The sequence below is a fragment of the Vanacampus margaritifer genome, chromosome 4, assembly GCF_051991255.1.
Source record: "Vanacampus margaritifer isolate UIUO_Vmar chromosome 4, RoL_Vmar_1.0, whole genome shotgun sequence".
NCBI lineage: Eukaryota > Metazoa > Chordata > Actinopteri > Syngnathiformes > Syngnathidae > Vanacampus > Vanacampus margaritifer.
In genome coordinates this window covers 30,173,912-30,193,182 of record NC_135435.1, presented here as the reverse complement: position 1 = coordinate 30,193,182, position 19,271 = coordinate 30,173,912, and the positions used below count along the sequence as shown (strand labels likewise).

The 19,271-nt window shown below is 41.0% G+C and overlaps 1 protein-coding gene across 4 annotated transcripts in view; it reads left to right on the top strand.

Annotated features, from left to right (window-relative positions):
* igf1rb (insulin-like growth factor 1b receptor) overlaps positions 1-19,271 on the top strand; it is a 50,527-nt gene that overhangs the window by 14,196 nt on the left and 17,060 nt on the right. For all 4 annotated transcript variants that reach the window (XM_077563046.1, XM_077563045.1, XM_077563044.1 and 1 more), the window contains 3 exons: positions 16,359-16,662; positions 17,774-17,910; positions 18,798-18,942. In XM_077563046.1, the coding sequence (XP_077419172.1) occupies positions 16,359-16,662; positions 17,774-17,910; positions 18,798-18,942 (586 nt within the window). The remainder of the gene's footprint in view (positions 1-16,358; positions 16,663-17,773; positions 17,911-18,797; positions 18,943-19,271) is intronic.

The following is a 19,271-nucleotide window of genomic DNA, read 5'->3' as shown; positions in this document are numbered from 1 at the left end:
CCATCTTTTTTTATATTGCTGTTGTTCTCAGATGCTCCAACACGGAATAGAAAAGCAGTAAAATGCTTTTATTGAAGCACTTCTATGTGAAGAGGCCCTTTGAGTTTCTTTATGACTGCAGTCTTTTACGTGAATCGCTTCGCTCCTGGCTATCAGCGGACATGTTCTGAGTGTGAACGTTTATGTTTACAGTACAGTTTATTTAGTGTAGTTGTTAGCCATTTGTTAGCATATGTTTGTTAGTTAGTTTATTAGTCATCGTCACCTTCACATGAACATGCCCATTCATTTTTATGACTGCGGCGTTCGCAGTGACTTGCTTTGCTGTTGGCTAGAGCGGATGTGTGTGTGGGCGCGCGTGTGCATGTGTGTGCGTGTCTCAAGTGTTTCCCTGGTGACCAGCCTCTGATTTGCGGACTCAGCATGTTGATGTTTTGGTCATGTGACGACGTGAAAGAGTCGTAGAGCAGGCTCAGGTTTGCATGGGATGCAAATGTGTCGCACACACAAAGGTGTGTAGCATTAAATGGATGAACTAGAGCTTAACTTTTGGACGACTGTTTTGTGTTTGGAATACAGGACTGTTGTCCAAATTGACTTCTCGGCTGGTAGTTTCTGTACTAAGGCTTGAGTTCATATCGCCGTTGTATAGCGATATTTTGCCTTGCAATCATCCAGACACAAGGAGGTCAAACTTAACAGGAAGGCGCCTGATAAATGCATCTTTTGCCTCTAAACTCCGCCATGTTGAGTCTATGGGCCGTGATGTTTGTCTGAGGTGGCGGTAGGTCGGGAAATAAGCTAAAGAGTTGCAACAGTCAAACAATGTTTTTTTGGGGGGGCGAAGGGGTTATTATTTAATATTTGACTCTGTGAGTCAAAATAATGTGGTGTTTTATTAGTGCCATCTTGGTGATTATAGACGACACGACAATCAAGAATGCAAATAAATCAAAGAAAATGAACTGGAGTCAAAATAACAGTCAAAAGTAGCCCAATTGTGGATCAAAAATTATCCAAAGATCCACTTAATGGGTCAATTTGACCCAACTGTTTGAGTTGAGTTATACAAAATGACCCAATTTTTTGACCCAAGTAAAGGATCTGACCAATATTTATGAGTTGTTTTCCACTAAAAGACCCATTTCTTGACTCGGTTGAATCAAGTTGGCCCAAGTAGAGGATTGGCCCATTTTTGACCCTTAGTTGGGTTATTTTTTTTAACCAACTGTTTTTAGAGTGTACCTTAGCGCATCAGATTGTTTGCCTTTTTGCGTTTTTAAATATTATTATTATTATTATTTAATTTTTTTCTTAGTGTATTTCAGGGCTTGAGACACTGACTAAATAGGTCGCTAATGTGAGCTGTTTTTCAGCATGTGCGAATAAGACTTTCATCTGGTCACGTGTGCATTGGTTCATGCATCCCCTTCATTGAACATAAAATTCCTGCATGTTTATTTAAAAAAAAAAAAAAAAAGCTCTTGCGTTTGTTGTTTGTCGTAATCCATCCATTATCCGAACCGCTTATATTGGATGGAAATACTGGCAGATGTCCTCCAAGCAGGTGTGCAATTTGTTTGTTGCTCTGGTGTATCATGGGTGGTGGACAGGGCACTTATTTGCATTCAGTCAGTACAGACTGAAGACCTTCCACCCCCAACATATCCTTTATGATAGATGGAGGCACTGACGTCTCCACATCAGTGTGTGAGATCGTATATGGCCGCATTATTGTGAATGGGAGACCGTCCGATTGTCACATTGACGTTAAACATGCCCGTGCAAATGTTTCAATAAATAGTGTTAATGAAACATGCTATAATAAGCAATAATATTCGTCTTGTATTTACAATTTGCACCTTTTGTTAGTTTCAATTTGGTTGTCAGTTTACTTCGTAGTTTGTTAGACCGTTAGCATATTTGTTAGTTACCAGTTGAGGTGACTCGGGCATCTGGTTCGGATGCCTCCTGGACGCCTCCCTGGGGAGGTGTTCCGGGCATGTCCTACCGGCGGGAGGCCCCGGGGACGACCCAGGACACGCTGGAGAGACTATGGCTCTCGGCTGTCCTGGGAACGCCTTGGGGTCTCGTCGGAGGAGCTGGTTGAAGTGGCTGGGGAGAGGGAAGTCTGGGCTTCCCTGCTAAACCTGCTGCCCCCTTCGACCTGACCCCGGATAAGCGGAAGAAGACGGACGGACGGACGGTTGGTTAGTTAATTAGTTTGTCCTACAGTGAAAAAATAGCTCACATAAAGGTAAAAAATCAGGTATTCAACAATTTTGTTTGTATTGTGTGTGATCTGCTCTGATAATCCCAACACAGAGCACCTCACACATTAGGATTGTGTCCCACCAGAAATCTTGAAGCCAAATCCTCCGAGGCAGAAATCTCGTATCATCACACAGGATCTAAAAACAAATAACAAACAGGCACGCCGATGTTTCAGAGCATTGTAAAATGATGTCGCAAAGAATGAACTTGCTTTGGAAAATACTTGTAAGGCCTCTGGGGAACCCACTAATATACAAAAACAACATTGGGTAGTTCATATTCAGTTTCATTCACAACCGCGTGTGTCCTTGATCGTCAATCATGGCGCTTCCGTTGTTGTCACAGTCCACAGTCAGATGGTCCTCGAGAGTCGTAGTGTTTCCCTAAACACATGAAGATATTTGGTCGTAAATATTGAACACGTTTAAAATATAAGATTTTCAGGCCGACTGGTTTTGCATCCTATTACTGGGACAAATCCACTCTTAACACCCGTCAGGCATGAGGATAACTTATAGTAGGACAATCTTATAAAACATAAGGTAGTCGGGCGTTTAGCGTCCTTTGTCGGGAAGGGGCAAAACGGGACAAAAATGGCCCGATTGTCTGTGTGTACCCGGTTAGTGTCTAATGTAACCTGTGGTGCATTACATCCAGACAGCTGGCGTCTCCGTGGCCGTTCATCAAAAGCCAACTGTAAGTTTACAGATGAGCTACTTGCAGCCGCAACGGCGTTTTTTTTGTTTGCTAGTCAGTCGACTGCAAAGTGGGCCAAACGTAGGGGGGAAGTGGAGCAGGACCCCGTGAAGACGCCGTCTGCCGGGCTCCAGAGGGAGTCTGTTGGCACGGCAAATGGGCCAGCACTAAAGAAGAAGACAAATAGAAAAAAAATAATAATTTGGTGCTTAATAGGAGGCTGTGAAGTTTGAAGTTGTCTGGTGGCGGCTACCTGCTTGTGTGCTATGTCTAATTGGGCACCATGAAAGCGCCCATTTGTACCCAGATGTCGTTCTTTTTTTCATGGCCGACATCCTTCAAAACTTCAAAGACGGCCTGGGAGCAATCAAGGAGCATGTGATGGTGATTGTGCCATTTGTTTGTGTGCACGTTTGTCTGTTCACATTTTTAGTCGTTAATGTGTTTGTGAGCTGTTGATTTCGTGCATCGGCGCGCCATTTTGTTTGTATGCTATTTTGTGACTTTTGTCAGTAGTTAGTTTTTTGTTAGTTACTCTTGACTAATGTGTTAATTGGCTAATTTCTTAGTTTGTTTTCGTGTGCTGTTGTTTGTTTTTTCAATAGTTAGTCTATTTAAACTTTGTTAGTTTGTTAGTAGTTCGGCATTTGTTTGTTTGCTTGCTTAAAATAAACTAAGTTCATCAGCAAAATGAAAAATTGGAAATTATTGAACAGTGTTTGTTAATCTTTTAGTTTTGTTTGATTTGCTTTAGTCCTTTTGCACATTTGTTACTTACAGTTTATTAGTCCATTTGCAAATTCTTTAGTTTGTTTGTTAGTTAATTAATTTTGTTAGGTCATTTACAAATACAGTTTTTGTTTGTTCAACACGTTTGGTTGTCCATTCACATGTTTGTATATTTTTACTCTATTAGTTGATTCATTATCAATTTTGCACTTGTTGGTTCATTAATCATTAGTTAATTCACACGTAAATTTGCTCATTCACACGTTTTTATGTTTCTTTGGTACCGGTAGTTTGTCAGAATATTTGGACATCAGTTTATTTGTTCGTTAGTCCGTTCGCACGTTTGTTCAGTTGATATTCTGATCACTTTGTTTGTGTCAGTTCATTAGTCACATTTGTTTGTTAGGCTTTAAGATTATTAGTTTATTAGTTCGTATAACAGTTAGTCATGGATTGCAATTGGGATTTTTTGGGGGGTAATATTTTATTTGTATTACTGGTAAAACTGTTCAAAAATACAAACATGATGAGTTTCACTGAATGTAAATACAGTAATTAAACACTTTAGAGTAACATTATTTTGTTTTAATTAGATGCGATATTACTTCTGTGGGATAACTACGAAATAAATTGAGTGAGGGAAAAAAGCGCAAGACTGCTTATTTTGAATACTATATAAGTCATAAAATAGAATGGTGACGGGGAAACCAACGTTTTTATCACACTGTTTACTTCTCCTTACTCGACTTGCCGTGCTACAGCCTGTTGCCCGCCGCCCCGGCCGCCTTCGTCCCGACTCCATGACGTGAGCGCGGCTGGCTCGGCTGGATTCGAGCAGTATGTTGCACAGTAGGCAGCCGGGCTCGCAAAAACCCGAAGCTTGCCGGATGGTGGTCGCTGGTCAGCGGCCAAATGGAGTTAATAAGCCATTTTTAAGAGCGTCATTTGCAGTCTGAAATTGTTGTCATCCATGTCATTTAAATCACTCCGTCTGACATGGCTTCTACCTGGAAAGCCTACAGGATGTCAGGCTCAGGGATGTGATTTTTCCGCTAATTCGCGGAATTCCGCTTTTTTTTTTTATCTCCCCCCAAAAAAAAAAATCTTTTTTTTTTAGTAGTAGTTCATTGTGTATGCACATGACTCCGACAGATAACATCTTCTGCTATAACAAAGACATTTGTGGTATGCTCTAATATGAGTTACTTTTCATTTGGTCATGATACAATTATTTGTTCATGAAATTTGAACTCTTCAACATTATTTATGTGTCAACTTAGTAATCACATTAGTTAGATATGGTGATATTCTCAGTGATAGTTTTTAAAAGCAAAGGCAGTCCAATGTTTTTGAATGTGACTGATTTTGAGTTGACTAAAACTGCCATTTTATATGGGATAGTTCAATATACATTGAAAATTTATGCTGTTGTTTTGTCTATTTCTTTGTCATGTGAGTGCATTGAAAGTACTTAAAAAAAAAAACACGGAAAACCCATGAGCTCAGGGGGGCTTCGCCCCCCTTGTCCCCCCACCAGGGCACTGCCCTGGACCTAGCTGGGTGCCAGCGGCCCCCAGACCCCCGGCTAAATTTTCAGATAATTTCACTTTGGTCAAATCACATCCCTGCAGGCTGGTCATGTGGTATCTGCATTACCAAGTACTGTTACTAAGCACTGATACTCATTCTTGTACTGTATCCCTATTTGGTGGTTATTCAGCACATTTGTTTGCTGCTCCGGTTTTATCTGAGCTCTCGTGTCTGAATGTGCCTCAGTCATTTCTATTTACAGAGTATGTTGTCCATTCATCAGCTCCATAAAAGCACAAGTGTTGTTTTCTTTCCTTGACGTTGACTCATTCAAAAAAGTATGACAAGTATAAAAAAGAAACAGTGCTTCAAAGTGTGTTTGTTCTTCTGGGAAAGTTTTTTTTTTTTTCTTTTCTATTTTGTGGTGAGGGCGGCATTCTTGTGTGTTTACGTCCCCTATTTGTCTCGGTGTCTTTTCTCACGTTACAGACATTTCGGCAGGTTCCCATCTCACGACGTGGGCTCCATGTCTATGCATGCAGGGTAAACACCTCCCAAAAAGTATGGGAGGTTTTTTCTTCTTCTTTTTCTTCTTTCCGGCACTTTGTATCTCAGGAGGAGATGAAAGCACATCATTAAAGTACAAAGGGAAGTCCTCTGGGATTTACGGGAAAGGGATTTTATTTCTTCTTCTTTTTTTTTTTTTTGTATTTTTAACCTCAGCCCACAGGGACTACACATAAAAACAGAGGGATCGGCTTGTTGCTCAGCCTGCGATTAGCTTCATTTACTGCCGTTTGCATGTCAGTGTCGCTCTTTTGGGCTTGTTGTTTGGCACGGTCCTTGTTATTTGTAATACTAGTAGGGCTGTAATGCTATGCTGAAAAATGATGGTTGAGTTTGTTCGTACCTTGGTTTTAAGGTCACGGCTCAGTCACGTTGGATACAGTAAGGGAAGGAACAATGATCACTATAAACATGCTTCTTCTCTTTTCTGTGAACATTGGATGATGCAGCGGTGCCTTGAGATATGAGTTTGAATTTTAACCATGCTTATTTAAATCATCTTTTCCCTCTCCCCACTGAAATGCATGGAACTGCCATTACTCTGTTCTGGGCCCAAAATTTTGCAATGGGAATTTTCTAATGAGAAAACTAACACCCTGAAAATAATCCATCATCCATCCATGTACCGCTTATCTTCAGCTAGGCTACCGGTGTGCTGAAGCGTGAGAGACAGTCACACCTCTGGACAGTTCGAGTGTTCAGTGATTCTCCAAGTGTAGTAGTAACATCCTAAATGGGTTGCGGTCGCCCTCTAGTGGTACATGAAAGAATAACTGTGGACATACAGTTCTGTTGTATTTAACTTTTTAAGTACAATACACTTGCATGCACAAATTAAAATGAAAACATATATATATTAAATTTAAATCATTTTATTTAAATTTTTAGTTAATTAAAATATTAATTGGTGGGGGTGGGGGTCCACACGCAGCCTGGATTTGAACCCACGGCCTCTTTACAGTGAGGCATATGTGCTAACCAGTAGACCACCATACCGCCACACTCTATAATATCATACTTTATAAAAAGGTACATCAATGATATAATTGAATAGAATTAAAAAGAAACTTTGTCACCCATTCTCATTCAACTCATTGTACATTGTGCTGCTCATTCTGCATGCTTTGGCACAGTTCACACTTTCTTTCCTGCTTGGATTTAGGAGACACTCATCCATCCATCCATGTTGCAGTATATGTGTATTGTGAGCCTTTATGTTTTCTTATTGTTCACCAGTGGTTTCCACCTTGGAACTTTCCCATGGATGTCATTTTTGCTCAGGCTTTTCCTTCTTGTTAAATCACGAAAACGGACCTTAACTGAGGTAAGGGAGGCCTGCAGTTCTTTAGATGTTGTCCAGGGTTCCTTTGTGACCTCCTGGATGAGTCATAGCTAAACTCCTGGGGTGATTTCTGTAAGATGGCCACTCCTGGGAAGGTTCGCCACTGTTCCATGTTTTCTCCATTTGTGGATAATGGCTCTCACTGTGCTTTGCCTGAGTCTTAAAGCTTTAGCTTTTGTAATGGCTTTCACACTGGTAGATGTCATTTAATTTGCTTCTCCATTTATTCTTGAATTTATTTGGATTGTGGCATTTCTTTGCAGTAGGGATAGACCGATTATTGGCCAGGCAGTATCCACGATGACACCATATGGGGCCAAAGCACTTTCTGATAGGAAGGTGGTAATTGCTTTCAAGGGAAGTGTTGTTGAAGTGATACATCTTTTCTCTTTGTCTTGCAGTAGTGGAAGCTACGGAAAGTCTTGTCGTATATGCATGTACACGTGTAGGCCATTGAGTGTCCTGGAAAAACGTAGCTTTTGCAGGCAGTCTAAAAGGGGTTTAGGTAAAGGATGCTGATCTGTACCTAACAGTGTGTGTAGTAACTGCGATTGATTCAATCCACCAGTTGTCATCAGTACCGCTAAATGCTCATTTTTATGGTTTTGTCTTTGTCCGCAGTTTTTATATCCCCCAAAAAAATCCTTCAGCATTGTCAGTATTTCAAATCCACATGCATGCGACCTGTTCAGAGAGGCTGATTGGGCTGCTAATGATAGGGTCGACTGTGTAAAGCAGGGACATTCATGGCTACTTTAATTGAACAGTCACACCCATCTGTGGAATGCCTGAAAGAGAACATTACTGGTTTGGTTGTGGCGACTGGGCCACTGTAATTATGCGGCCTTTGATTGGGATCCGCGAAACACCGTCTGATTGTGATGAGCTCTGACTGGCTCGAGTGTCTTGTCAGAGGAATGGTTAAAGTTTCACCTTCTGTTCTGTGGTTGTACAAAATATCAAATGAGAAAAGTATGTAGCGGGGGACACCATGTGCTTTTGCGTGTAGTCTCTACTTGAAGCACATTTAAGGTTGTTTTAAAAAAAAATGTGATATGAAATAATGGAAAAAAATTAATAAAATTGTATTTATTTTTATTTACCTGAATTTACATTTCCTTTTTTTAACTTTTTTCCCCCGTATTTTATAATGACTTTATTTCTCAACTTAATTTATACCATAATTTTCAGATATTGATTATGCTGTGGTGTAAATGTTATAGTGGATACTGGCATTAATTATTGCAATGGCTGCATGTGTAGAATTGAAACTCTTTATCGGAGCCAACGAGGTCGACTGGATGGGCTCCAAGCAGGCCTTGAAGTCTAGTTGTGATAAGTCGCACATGAGCATGACTTTTAAGGTTGCCAGCAAGGTCTGCTGTGGCCTTACGGGAATCTTATATGCCAGCTCCGCTGTCCTTCCCATTAAATTCCAGGGATTGTTCAGTCTGCTTTAGCATGTCAACACAAAAAAAGTAAATGTGTGTGTGAATCCAATCAAAGAATAGTCAGCAGCATTGTATGAACCAACAACAATTCCAATGAAGTTTAGGGCGTTGTGTCAAATTTGGCAAATCCTTTTTAATGTTCAAATTGATGAATAGTATTATTTTTGTGTGTGCAAATATTCTGTCTTTTTATATTTGATGCCTGTGACACGTGAAAAAGCTGCGACAGGAGGAACAAAACTGAACACGATTGTGAAAGTCACAATTATAAAAGGAGCATTTCCACAAGGCTCAGTTATTTACAAGCAAGGATGGGACGAGTTGCACTACTTTGTGAACAGCTGGATGAGCAAATAGTCCCAACAGTTTTGAACAACATTTCTCAACGTACAGTTGCAAGGAATTTAGGGATTTCATAATTTACGGTCAATATCATCAAAAGATTGAGAGAATCTGAAGAAATCTGAATGTATGCAGCAAAGCCAAAAAACAACATTGATTTCCTCAGGTGGGCACTGCATTAAAAACCGGCGGGGTGATGGTTTCCAGAGGTTGGGGGTCGTCATGTTGCGTGCTCTGGATGTATGGGGTAACATCTCTACCCGTTAGGTAGGATCCGTTTACAGTACTCCGCCAAGGCTGCCCTTCATTACCATTTCTGTTTATAATATTTCTGGACAGAATTTCTAGGCGTAGCTAAAGTGTTGAACGGGCCCGGTTTGGTGGCCTCAGCATTGTATGCTCTGCTTTTGATTCAAAGTAGCATTGAATGTGGCAACTATAATATGTGAACAGTTGTGTGCAAACTATCGTGATGCCTTCAGCACATTATCTTCATCCTGTTACACTGGAATATCACAGTATCAGTCTAGCATCTTAAAACATAAAGGACTACGGGCATGGTGTGATTGCTTCTTGAAAACCTCACACACCCTCTTTTTTCATTGTCTGCCTTCTCCGCCGGCTCTGGGTGGGAACAACAACACTTTTTTATTTGTCATGTCTTTTCCAGGGCAGTCAGTTGGGGGATGCCAGGAATGTCTTTTGTCTCCCGGTTATCCAGTGGTGTCAGCTGATCTGACAAATGTGTTTTCCAAACAAGTTCCACAAGGTGAACTGCTGGCTCTGTTTAGACGAGCCTGAGTAAAATAGCTTCCCTTTGTCACCTTCAATGCTTTGGCTACAAGGAATTACAGGGAAAGATTAAGCCACCAAGCGGCATGGCATCAACAAAGACATCAAGGAGATAACAGAGGATGTCCTGGATTCAGTGTTTCTTGGCTTATTTATTTTTAAAATTTTAAGAATATTAAATGTTTATTCATTTGCGAATGTGCAGAGTCCTGTGCATAGTCGGTAACGGGGTCTTTATTGCACCTCCACAATTGAGCTGCATTTATGTTCATCTATGGACTGTTAGACCACCCCTGCAGACAGATACTAAAGACGTTTTATCCAAAGTCTCTGCAATCCTTCAGTCGGACTCAAATGGCCGTCACAAAGTGGAATCTCAAGTCCGAGAGCACGTCACATCTGTTTCCTTTTGACTGTAATTATCCGGAAGAAGCCTCAGACAACAGATCTCTCGTGGAAGGCCTCCTCGCGGTGGGCGACCCAAATGAGGAGGAAGTCTATCAGGCTTCACGTTTTGATTGTCTCACCAACAACAGCATTATTTAATGTCAACTATCTTTGCTTGTTCAGTTTTGATCTCTATAAGCTGTGATGAGATTTCAGTCGGTAGTACAGTGAACCCCCTGGCGATTGTTGATTCATCGTTTGCAAACTCAACTGCTCGCCATCTTTTCTAATCAAAACTTGTCAGTAAAAAACACACCGATCGATGCAGCCATTTTGGGCAAATTACACTACATTAAGACACATTTTTGCATACTCAATCTGATGTGGGCGGATTCAGATTTAAATGTATCAATGGCTCACCATTAAAATAGCATGAGAAGTCATTCATCAATACTTTATGGATTAAAAAATATATATATTATTAACTCTTTGACTGCCAGACGTTTTCAGAAAAGGGATGCCGTGGGTGCCAGGCGATTTAAGCATTTTTGACTGATCTTTCAAGGTCCACAGAAAATTATGTGTTTGGACTATGGAAACACACATACTACCAAATGAAAGATTGGACTCTCATCTTTCATCAGAAAAGTTTGTTTCTACCTTATTCCGTTTTTCAGTAATCAACAATAGAAAATGGTTAGTTTCACCTCTGTTTTGAAACAAACGTCTTTTAACGTCTTTGGCACTCCTCCATAGGATTTTACTAAACGTTATTTAACGTTTTTGGCAGTCAAAGAGTTATTATTCGCTGGTAGTCATTCATCAATACTTTATGGATTAAAAAAAATATATATTATTATTATTCGCTGGTAATCCATGCACCTCCAGATTTTACTTATAGAGTACTTCCCTCCAGTAAACGGTGAGTACAAAAACGGACCAGCTCACGAGCTAAAACTTAACCAAGTACAAATCCCTAAGGTCTGTTAAGGACATCACCACACATCCCCCTTGCTTCTCTGTGTGTTCCAGTAATCAAGCAAATTTGGGAAAATAAACAGCACCGGCGCAGTCTCCATAAACACTGCAACAGCATTGGTGATGGACAGAAAACACAATGTGCCCACTTATTACTGTTTCCAGTCCCACACAAAGCCGGCTCTGTTTGCATCGGACAGTTTGTCAGTGTTTAAGGCCGCTCGATGTTTGATGCCGCCAGCAGCGTGTCTGCTAACTGCGGAGGCCAACTAGCATTATTAGGACGCAGATCTCCATTTAAAGTGATTTCGCAGCTCGAGAAATGACCGACCCGGCCGATGAACGACATGGCATCTGGATGTCCGGCGGAGCGGGTCACATCCATGAGACGGCGGCGCCAAAGTGCTCCGAGCAATAAAGATGACAGCAAAGGCGTAACACACTGTCAAGTGGAATGTGTGTTTGTGTTTGGCTTGCCAGGAGTCATCAAACATCAAGATACCAAGATAAAAACAAAAGCATTGCTGTAGACAAGATTTACAGATGTTGTTGTCTTCCATAAAATATTTACACAGGACCAATCTGCCCAAGACAATGGAGTGTATTGGTGGAAACTTAGTCTTAGTAATGGGACAAGACAACCAAATGGCCCCATTTATTTTGATTGAGACCGATCTCCAGACCGCTCAAAGTCGGGAAAATTCTCCCAAATTGTCTTGACAACCATCACGATTAAATAGGGATTGGACTACAGCTAAGTCACAGTTCCGGATGTCAACAGACCAAACTAAAGGGTGGCTCAATAAATGTGTTAGGTTCAGTGACTTTGACATCAACTTATGTGCCTTTCTGGGACTCGATCATCTCTGTTGCAACCTGCTGATGACACTCTAAGCCAGTCATGGGCAACTTAAACGATAGAAGGGGCCACAATTACCATTGCCAAGGACAGCACAAAATTGCTGAACAGCAAACCAACATTAAGTGCGAGACCTCATTTTGTGTGTGTGTGTGTGTGTGTGTGTGTGTGTGTGTGTGTGTGTGTGTTTGCGGGGATAGGGAATAGTGGGAATACGCATATAATTGACAACCATTAAAATGCATTGGGAACAATAAATAAATTAAAAATGTACTGTAATCAAAAAAATTATAAAAAAAACAAACAGCTGATAAGCTCCCAACATACATTTTCCAAAATGCCCCACCCCCGCCATACACACAGAAAAAACATCAATGCATTGGTCATTTCATGGATCAAACACCTGTTGTAAATTTCGCCTTTTAGCTCCTTGCTGTAGAACAGAAAGTTATGCATCAAATACTTAATTGAACAATTTAAAAAAGTTTCAATTAGGTTCACCTGTAAAAGTTTAATGTACATTTCTTTCCTATTGGACTTATGTTTAATCAATAATCACAAACTATTCATGAAAAGGTAGGGGTATCAAATGACATCACTCCTGTTGTAAATTAAGATGTAATGGCTCGGCTCTTCTTTGGGGAAAAAGGGAGGGTAATTGTTCATTTGCAATCCAGGTCATATAGAAAGTTAAAGAATCCCTGTGGGCCTGTTAGTGTTTATCACAGGGATGTGATTTTTCCGCTAATTCGCGGAATTCCGCTTTTTTTTATCTCCAAAAATAAAAATTTAAAATTTCCGTTTTTTTTTTTTTGTTTTTTTTAGTAGTTCATTGTGTATGCACATGACTCCGACAGATAACAACTTCTGCTATAACAAAGACATTTGTGGTATGCTCTAATATGAGTTACTTTTCATTTGGTCATGATACAATTATTTGTTCATGAAATTTGAACTCTTCAACATTATTTATGTGTTAACTTAGTAATCACATTAGTTAGATATGATGATATTCTCAGTGATAGTTTTTAAAAGCAAAGGCAGTCCAATGTTTTTGAATGTGACTGATTTTGAGTTGACTAAAACTGCCATTTTATATGGGATAGTTTAATATACATTGAAAATTTATGCTGTTGTTTTGTCTATTTCTTTGTCATGTGAGTGCATTGAAAGTACTTAAAAACACGGAAAACCCATGAGCTCCGGGCCCGGCCCCCAGACCCCCGGCTAAATTTTCAGATAATTTCACTTTGGTCAAATCACATCCCTGTTATCACCTGGGCAGCTCAGTCAATGGAAAACACCACCACCATCGCCGCTAGTAATCACACGGACGTTTTCGTGTAGCGTTCTAGTCAGGGCAGGTTTGTTCAGCTCAGCATCAGGCAGGAATCATCCTCGGATGGGAACCAAGCATGAACAAATTAGGAAGACGCAGACCACCATCGACGAGGACCAAGAGTCTGCTTGTTTTCGCCGTACATTTGGGGTCCGCGACAATAGCTTAATTTGGATGCAACGGACCAGAAAGATTCTCGCTGTTTGGCTGGCGACCGATGTGGAGTTCCCAGAATACTTTCCCGCCGGGCAGGCATTTGTGACTGAATCCTTTTTGATCCACACCGTTCTCTAACAAATGACTGGAAGAGGTAAACGCTCTGCTAATCAGAGCATCAGTCATGCTTTGTACAGTGTTTTGTATTCGGAAACTTTTCACAACAGCCCCCCCCCACCCCCCACCCCTCGCTTTTGATGTTACACACACTTATCCCGAAACTGATTGCAATAAATTATTTTTTTTCCTCCAAATTTCTATGCACGACACTCCATGATGATAACGTGAAAAAAGTTTATTAAAACCAAATTGCAGCTTTTGCCATAAAGCTCAGAAGCGAGCACCGTTTTGCATTGATCATTCTTGATGACTGTCAAACCTTCTATTCTCTTACGTTCTGACCAACTGCATTTTCCAATCAAACCCCATTACAGTAGAAATAAACACATAGGCAGTATATCAAACTCCCCAGTTCCACAGAAAATCTGTTCTGGCATGAAAAAGTATACAGATACTCTATTCTGCATGACCACGCAGCCTAATAGGACAGTTAAGAAAAAAAAGAAAGAGAAAATAGCTTTGCAGTCAGTAAATGAAACTGACTCGTTTTACTTAATGTTAGCTTTATAGTACTCCTACTTGTATGAGAGTTCTGAATTTTTTTCTTCAGAGGGCAAGCAATTTTACTTAATTTTAATTTTAAGGCGTCGTTAATGGGGATTATCAACCGGGCCAATAATCAGTATATCTGCCATTTTTTAGAAATCTAATGGCCGATAAATGCTGCTAATCCTGGGGACTATCTGCATCTTTTGTTTTTCTTTGAAATTAAAACAAAGATACATGCAAGTTTACCATAACTATAGGGAGCTGCGGTATTTACTTGTTTAAGTTTTCATTTAACTTTTAAATGCATGATGATCATGGGAGCTCCCTGAATTTTTATTTATTTATCTATCTATTTATTTTTTTAGAATTTTAAAACAACGATGTCTAAGATATAAAAAGATAATGAAATTTAGCAAATTTGGAAATGGTAAATAAACACGTGCTTTAAGACAGTTCAGCAATGTTAATAGTTGGAATTTTTTTTCGGCAATTGCACAACCCCGCACAGTTAACACGGGGGGAAAAAAACTTTTACTGAAAATAAACATCAGCTTCAAATATCGATTACCGGCCTCCTTGACTGTCTACAAAGAATCAGTATCGGTATCAACCCCGAAAAAAAAAAAACATACCAGTCATCTCTAGTGGTTAACATCGCTATAAATTTTGACTTTTTACATTTTTTATTTGCATGACTATTATATATGCTAGAATTGCTTAAACATGGCAAGATTACTGAAAGTTGTATGATGGTGACAGTTTGACCCTATTTCCAATATTTCCTATGGGGGTGAAACTAGTTTTGAGAATAACTTGCCGACTCCCCCTACTGGCAGTCCCACCCTCAGCGTTTTTGGAGGCAAGCCTACCATGTGAAACGACTTTCCTCCTCCACCCTCCTTACTCCACCTTCTCCCATCCCGTATTTCTTCCTGCGTCGCAGCAGCCCTGCAACGCGTTAGCACAAAAGCTGGTATCCATTATTTGTCAGACTTGCGTATTGCAGTAGGTTCCCGCCCTTTTTCTTACCCCAGCTCTTTAGTCACCATTTTTTTTTTTTTTTTAAACTTACGGTAAGGTCACAGGGTTGCTTAAGGAGGCTTAAGGGAGGGTGGGCGTGGGGAGAGGAAGAACATTGTGTGCCAAAGAGAGACGCGCGACCACAAAAACAGCCTGCTGAATGGCTGATGGGACCACACAGTTTGGAAGGTTCTGATTGGTGGAGCGGTGAAGGTCACCTCATGGTCACTGACTGATGATGTGTTGTCGTCAAGTTGGACCGACTGCAGGTCCATCGGGTGGCTTTGTGGGTTCAGTTGGCATAGAAATATTTTTTGTGTTGTTTTTATGTTAAGGAATGACATGTGTTGTGGTGACATCTGAGTTTACTTTACTTGCCGACTATTGATTCCATGGCCCGCATACATTAGATTGTTCAATTTATGTCCATCTTTGTTTCTGATTGGGACTTGTTTGGGTGAAGCCTTGTAATTCACCTCAAAATGTTTACTTCAAATGAAGATGGCAGACCTTCTGTTCCATGTCATGTTTGGATCCTTGAGACTTTTTTCATATTCCTGTTTAGATAGGCCATGTCCATCCGGTTTCATGTTTGTCGGAGAAACTTGTGTCGAGGGCTGCGCTTTTTCTTTTTTTACATTTTGAAAATTCCCAAAATGATGTTTCCCTCAGGAACTGAGCTGAATATTTCTTGAGGATAAATAAAACACTCTTAGCGCAAGTGGGTGTTGGAGGCAGCATGTGCGTCATATCAATCAGCATCACTTAAACAGCACATCATTTCCCATGACTTCACGATGCAGCCTGTTTAAACACAAAACATGCACACATGGTTAATGCAAGCGTGTGACATCATTTTCACTACAGATTTTTCATCTCAAGTCTTTTCGAACAGATCAAATTCCAAAGTGAGGTTGGACGTATTGTGCATCGGTTCATTCCGCCTGGAGACTGTAAATCATGCTTCTTATTCGTTACTTGCCCTCATATTGGAACATGCGGAGACCCTCACTACAGCAGATTGAACAATTTGTATACTTAGCGGGGATGTTTGTAGTTTATTGTTGTCAGAAAGTGCTCGGTCAGCAAATGTCTGTGAGAAACATAGGCATCTGTTTTTAAATACATTTTTACAGTTACTCCAGAAACCCAACTATTTGCAGACAAGCCAATTTAAAAAGTCATTTTTGCATTGAAATGTTTTTCATTTCTGTGTTTCACCATCAGAGTGCCCTGAGAAGTGCGGGCGGCGAGCGTGCACAGCGAGCGGCGACTGCTGCCACGCGCAGTGCCTGGGCAGCTGCGTCGTGGCAGGCAGCGACGGCTCCTGCGCCGCCTGCTTGCACTACTACCACCAGGGCCGCTGCGTGGCCGACTGTCCGCCTGGCACCTACAAGTTCGAGGGTTGGCGTTGCGTCAGCGCCGAGCTCTGCTCCAGAGTCCACCTGCCGGACTACGACAGCTTCGTCATCCACGAAGGCGAGTGCATGTCGGAATGCCCTTTCGGGTATACGCGTACGACCCCCAACAGGTGAGCCTTCCGCACTGCATCTAGCTTAGCCCAGCCCGCCTAGCATTTACAGACGCTCCCCTACTTACGAACATTCGAGTTACGAACAACGGTACATACGAACATTTCTGCGCGTACAGTATGTCGAAAAATGTTCGGAAAGAAATGCTGTAAGTTAGATTTTGTATTGCGCGTAGTGCTTCTTTCCGCCGCTAATACCGACGATTGGCGCTGTGAGAGCTCATTGGAGGCTGAGCAACGTGGCGAGGAGGAGGAGGAAGAAACGCCGGTCCCCATGAAGCAGGAAATAACTTTTGAAGCCGATTCCAGCGACGACGAAGAATCTCTCATGATATAAAATCCTCCTCTTCCTCCTCCTCCATCATCTCCTTAAGCATCGAGTACATCTTCCAAAAGTAAGTTAAACTTCATTTTATTTATCTTATTACGTACATGTACATACTGTGTGTGTTTTTCGCTCTCTCTCTCTAACATACGTAGTACAGTACAGTACTGTACGTATTCTCTCCATTTTATTAAAAGTTTTTTTCAGTACAAACCAATGCAGGTTACTTGTACAAGCCTTAAACATACTTATATAAACCTTCAATATACTTATATAGGCTTTAAACATAAATTATAATACAAAATATAGCACTGAAGCAACTTACGAACAAATTCACCTTACGAACGATCGTCCGGAACGTAACTCGTTCGTAAGGTGGGGAGCGTCTGTACATTTAAGAGTGCAAGAATTTTAACATCTTTGTGAATTTGTGAAAAATTGTGTTTTAGGTATGTATAACATTGCAGCATTTTGTTGAAAATTTTTGATAATGGTGACCTTAACTTGATGACTGTCACTGATTGTGTTGACTGTTTTTGGGCTGCGGGCTAAGCTACTTATAACCAATTAAATGAACTCTCCATTCTGGTTGAGAAATATTAGCATGTCAACATGTGAAAAATATTACAGATGTATTAATATCTCACTATTGCTAGTTGCTAGGGAACCTCCTTTTTTTCAGACTTTAAACTGCTAGTAAGTAAAAAAAAAAAAATAATAATAATAATAATTTGAAAGCAGGACAGTATGTTTTAGTCCTGTGTTTGTCCGTCTGTCTGTCTCCAGCATGTCCTGCACCGCCTGCGACGGCCTGTGCGATAAAGTGTGTGAGGAGAAGGTGATTGACTCCGTGGACGCGGCGCAATCCCTGAAAGGCTGTACGGTTATCAAAGGCAACCTGCACATCAACATCCGCAGAGGACGTAAGTACACCACATTGATGTTGGCTTCTTACCGCGAATTGATACGCAGTCAAAGCACACGGCACGAATAGCGAAGATATACACTGGAACCTCGATTTTTATGGACCCAAAACCAACCCACGTACTCAGACTTTAACGGACAGAAAATAGCGTCCAGTCCATTAAAAGTGCCCCCTCATGTACAGTAGTTCCCAAAGTCGGTTAGTTCCGGAATTACCGCGAGAATTCAGCTTGTTGGCCAGGTTAATGGTTTTGTCTGTACTGGGATTTTTTTTATACCATGAAAACAGTACAAAAATAATTTGTACTGTATTAGGCCACAATTTAACAAATAATCATCTCTAATGGACAACCCCAGCCCCATATTTGGGTACGCCCTGGACTGGTCGCTTGTCAATCACAGGGCACATAAAGACAGGACTACGAATGCTCACATTCACACCTATGTACAATTTCGAGTCGAAACATGCATGTTTTTGGAATATGCGAGGAAGTCAGAGAAAACCCATGCGCGCATCTGGAGAACATGCAAACTCCAAATAAGGAGTGAGAGTCAATATCGCATCTTTAACCTCAGAACTGCTAAACAGCCGTACCATCTATTACCGATGTGTTGCATCACAGCATAAAATAAAGGAACTGGCCTCACCGTTCCAATACTTTTGAAGTGGAGCGGAGTTCCCGGTTGGTGGCTCTGAGGTAAACATATGAGAGCAAAACACTTTTTACAATCCGCAGTGATGTCATATGCAGTCTAGACCAGGATCTTGGAAAGTCTGAGGACCGTGTAATTTCCAAACTTTTAAGTCATAAATACATTTTTTTTTTTTTAAGTGTAATGATAAATATTAAGTGTGTGAGTGTGTTTTAACATTGTGTCTCAACAGACAACATGGTGGCCGAGCTGGAGAGCTTCACGGGATTGATCCAGAGGGTGACGGGCTACGTGCGCATCCGACACTCGCACACGCTCAGCTCGCTGGCCTTCCTGCGCAGCCTGCGATACATCGACGGCGAGGAACTCCTCGATGAGTAAGAACACACAAACAAATCAAATAAGCTAAGACCCGGTGTTTATTTTTTTAGCATCATTATGTTAATGGTAGTTGGCTTCATTTTACTCAAATTAATATTACCGGTTTAGTTGTTTTTCCGTAAAGTTCGTCTCAATCAAATCAAGAAGCTATCTTACCACTGCAGCAAAACATCCTCCCCACCTCCTCCCCTTGTTTCTCCTTGAGCTCACAAGAATCTTTCTGTCTCAAGGCTCTACATTGCAGTCATTCCTGAATGTCTAGGTGGTACCCAACGTATCATAAAAAGCCACATTGCCACCTCCCGCCCCCTTGCCCTTCTCCCCG